This window comes from Salpingoeca rosetta (genome assembly GCF_000188695.1).
Source record: "Salpingoeca rosetta unplaced genomic scaffold supercont1.1, whole genome shotgun sequence".
Taxonomy (NCBI): Eukaryota; class Choanoflagellata; order Craspedida; family Salpingoecidae; genus Salpingoeca; species Salpingoeca rosetta.
Window position 1 is genome coordinate 2185648 of NW_004457740.1, and position 2500 is coordinate 2188147.

The 2500-nt window shown below is 54.6% G+C and overlaps 2 protein-coding genes across 2 annotated transcripts in view; both read left to right on the forward strand.

Annotated features, from left to right (window-relative positions):
* PTSG_00497 (pyruvate kinase) overlaps positions 1 to 484 on the forward strand; it is a gene marked incomplete at both ends in the record, with an annotated part of 5134 nt that extends 4650 nt beyond the window's left edge. The window contains one exon of the mRNA XM_004998984.1: positions 429 to 484. Within this exon, the coding sequence (XP_004999041.1) occupies positions 429 to 484 (56 nt within the window). The remainder of the gene's footprint in view (positions 1 to 428) is intronic.
* Positions 485 to 1129: 645 nt separating this feature from the next.
* PTSG_00498 (serine/threonine protein kinase) overlaps positions 1130 to 2500 on the forward strand; it is a 6374-nt gene continuing 5003 nt past the window's right edge. The window contains exons 1-3 of the mRNA XM_004998985.1: positions 1130 to 1491; positions 1728 to 1867; positions 2065 to 2500. The exon at positions 2065 to 2500 is cut by the window's right edge and continues 662 nt beyond it. Coding sequence (XP_004999042.1) covers positions 1368 to 1491; positions 1728 to 1867; positions 2065 to 2500 — 700 coding nt within the window. The 5' untranslated portion in view covers positions 1130 to 1367. The remainder of the gene's footprint in view (positions 1492 to 1727; positions 1868 to 2064) is intronic.

The following is a 2500-nucleotide window of genomic DNA, read 5'->3' on the forward strand; positions in this document are numbered from 1 at the left end:
TCTAAACTAAACCACAGAATAGAAAGGTCGCAGACAAGTTGTCATTCGTTTAATTTTTGTCTTGGAGCACGCTAAGAAGTTAGGAAATGGGGAGGGGGCGGTGATGGGCGATTTTGCGTTCCCCCCCCCCCCCGGGGGCAGTGTGGGGAGTGTGCGTCTGTATTATTTATATGTGCAGGAGTGTGCGTGTGTATGTACTCATTGCCCCTTGTGTGGGGTTATGCAGCCCCTGAGGTGAACAGAGACGCAACCAGAAAAAGAGGCCATTGGAGATATTCCTCGCCGAGAGAGCGCCACACACACACGCAGAGGGAGAGAGAGTGTGAGAATCACACACCACAAAAAAAATATTTGTAATTCACACACACACACACACACACACACACACACACACACACACACACACACACACACACACACGCACACAGGTTGGCAGACGGGGCCCGGCCACACCAACACCGTCCGCATTCTGCTCGTGCAGTGATACGACACGACGTCGCATGGTGTGTGTGTGTGTGTGCTCTGCGGTGTTGTTTTCCCTATCTTGCAATGGAGAGCGGATCATTCTTGCGATGCAGCAACATCATTATTGTGCTTTGTCACACTGTTGTTCCTTCTGCGGTTTTGTTTGGCGCTTTCTTTCCAATGGGGTTCTTTTCATGTTTGATTGGCGTGTCTCATGGTGTGTGCTGCTTTTCATTCCTTCCATGGATGGTGCTGATGATGCTCATCCTCACGCTGTTGTTGTTGTTGTTGTTGTTGTTGTTGTTGTTGTTGTTGTTGTTGTTGTTGTTGTTGTTGTTGTTGTTGTTGTTGTTGTCGCTGTCATGCACGGCCAAAAAGCGCGTCACACACAAGCTGATGAATGCATGATGTGATTGATGAGCGCGACGATGATGATGCATGGCACAGAAAAAAGGGAGAGACAAACTGGCAGAGATACAGAGAGGCAGAGAGAGAGTGTGTGTGTATGTGTGTGAGACAGACGCACAGACAAACGCACACAGACGCACACAGACACACACAGACACACACCATCTTTGTCTGTCGCGCGTGTTGTCGCAGCCGATAATCTTCTAATGATTCCAACAGGTTTTCTGCAATGTTTTGCGATTCCCTTTTTCCCTTGCTTCCTGCTCTTGCTTCTTTGCCTCGCACACCACACCATTATCGCGCACACGCCCCACCCCACGCAAGCCAAGCATCACCCATCTCACCACCACCCACCGTTGGTGCTTGTGTGCCTTGGTTAGCAAGCCAACCCGCGACACGGGACACGAGACACTGACCGTCTCTTTGTTCCCTCCTCGTTTCGTGAGCTGTGAGCTGTGCCCTCTGTGGGTGTTCTTTGCCAACCCCGACCGAAGATGCCAGCCTCAAAGGTGCTGGGATCCAGTGCCGTTTTGGCCACGCTCGTGGTCGCTGTCCTGATGGCGTCAGCCTCCTTGACGTCTGCACAAGGCATCTGCTCATCTCTTGATGATGCCCAAGGTAGATATGCACACGATTGCTGGGCTTGATGATGACGATGCTGGTGGTGATGTGCGTGTTTTGCTTGTGGCTGCACACATCCTTCCAGTGCGCGCGTGTACGTTTTGCCTCGCATCGCGGTGTTGTCCGGACATGCGATCCCCAGTTCCTTTTTTGATCCTGATCCTGGCGCGCTTGGAGGCCTGCTCACCTCTTGCCAACGCTGTGCTTGTTGCCTTGTGCCCTGTGCCTTTCAGAGGTGCGCACTGTGAATGATGTCGACTCCACGAACCCCGTGCTGTGGAATGACACTGCCACCTGGAGCGTGGGCCGATCCCCATGCACCTGCGAACGCGCTCTCATCACGCGCAACGTCGAGGTTCAGCCGGCCGTTGAGGTGAGATGTGCGGCAGGTGTGCCTGTTTGCAACGCCTCTGGCCATCCGCCACACTGCAGTGAAATCTCTCCAGTTCCATTTTAACCATCATCATTGTTGACACAAGCACTATTTATCTATCCAAGCTCGCCTGTCCGTGCACACACACACACACACACACACACACACACACACACACACACACACACAAAACGCAGGCTCGCGTGTCTCGCTTGACGCTTTCGCGCAAGACGCGCGTCAACTTAAAGCGCAAGGGCCGCCTTGTCTTCAGCAGGAAGCAGCGCGAGGAGCCCTGCCCCGTCATTGAGACATTTGACGTGCTCGACCTCACCTCCACCACCTTCAAGGCCAAGTGGCAGCCCAGCACGGACGCTGGCAACCTGTGGGTGGAGGGCGACACCACGCCCAAGAGCGTATCTGGCACACAGTGGACGGGCCGCGTGCCACTCAACGCGGACGGCAGCACGACGTTCACGTTTGAGGTGACGAGCGTCACCGTCAACGACACCGTCACCGCCCGCAGGGTTGTTACCGTGGACAGGGAGGCGCCTGTTGTGTGGGAGCGGCGCGAGACGGGCAATTGGAACGTCAGCGGCAACTGGATTGGCGGCGCCGTGCCGTGTGCAGACCAGC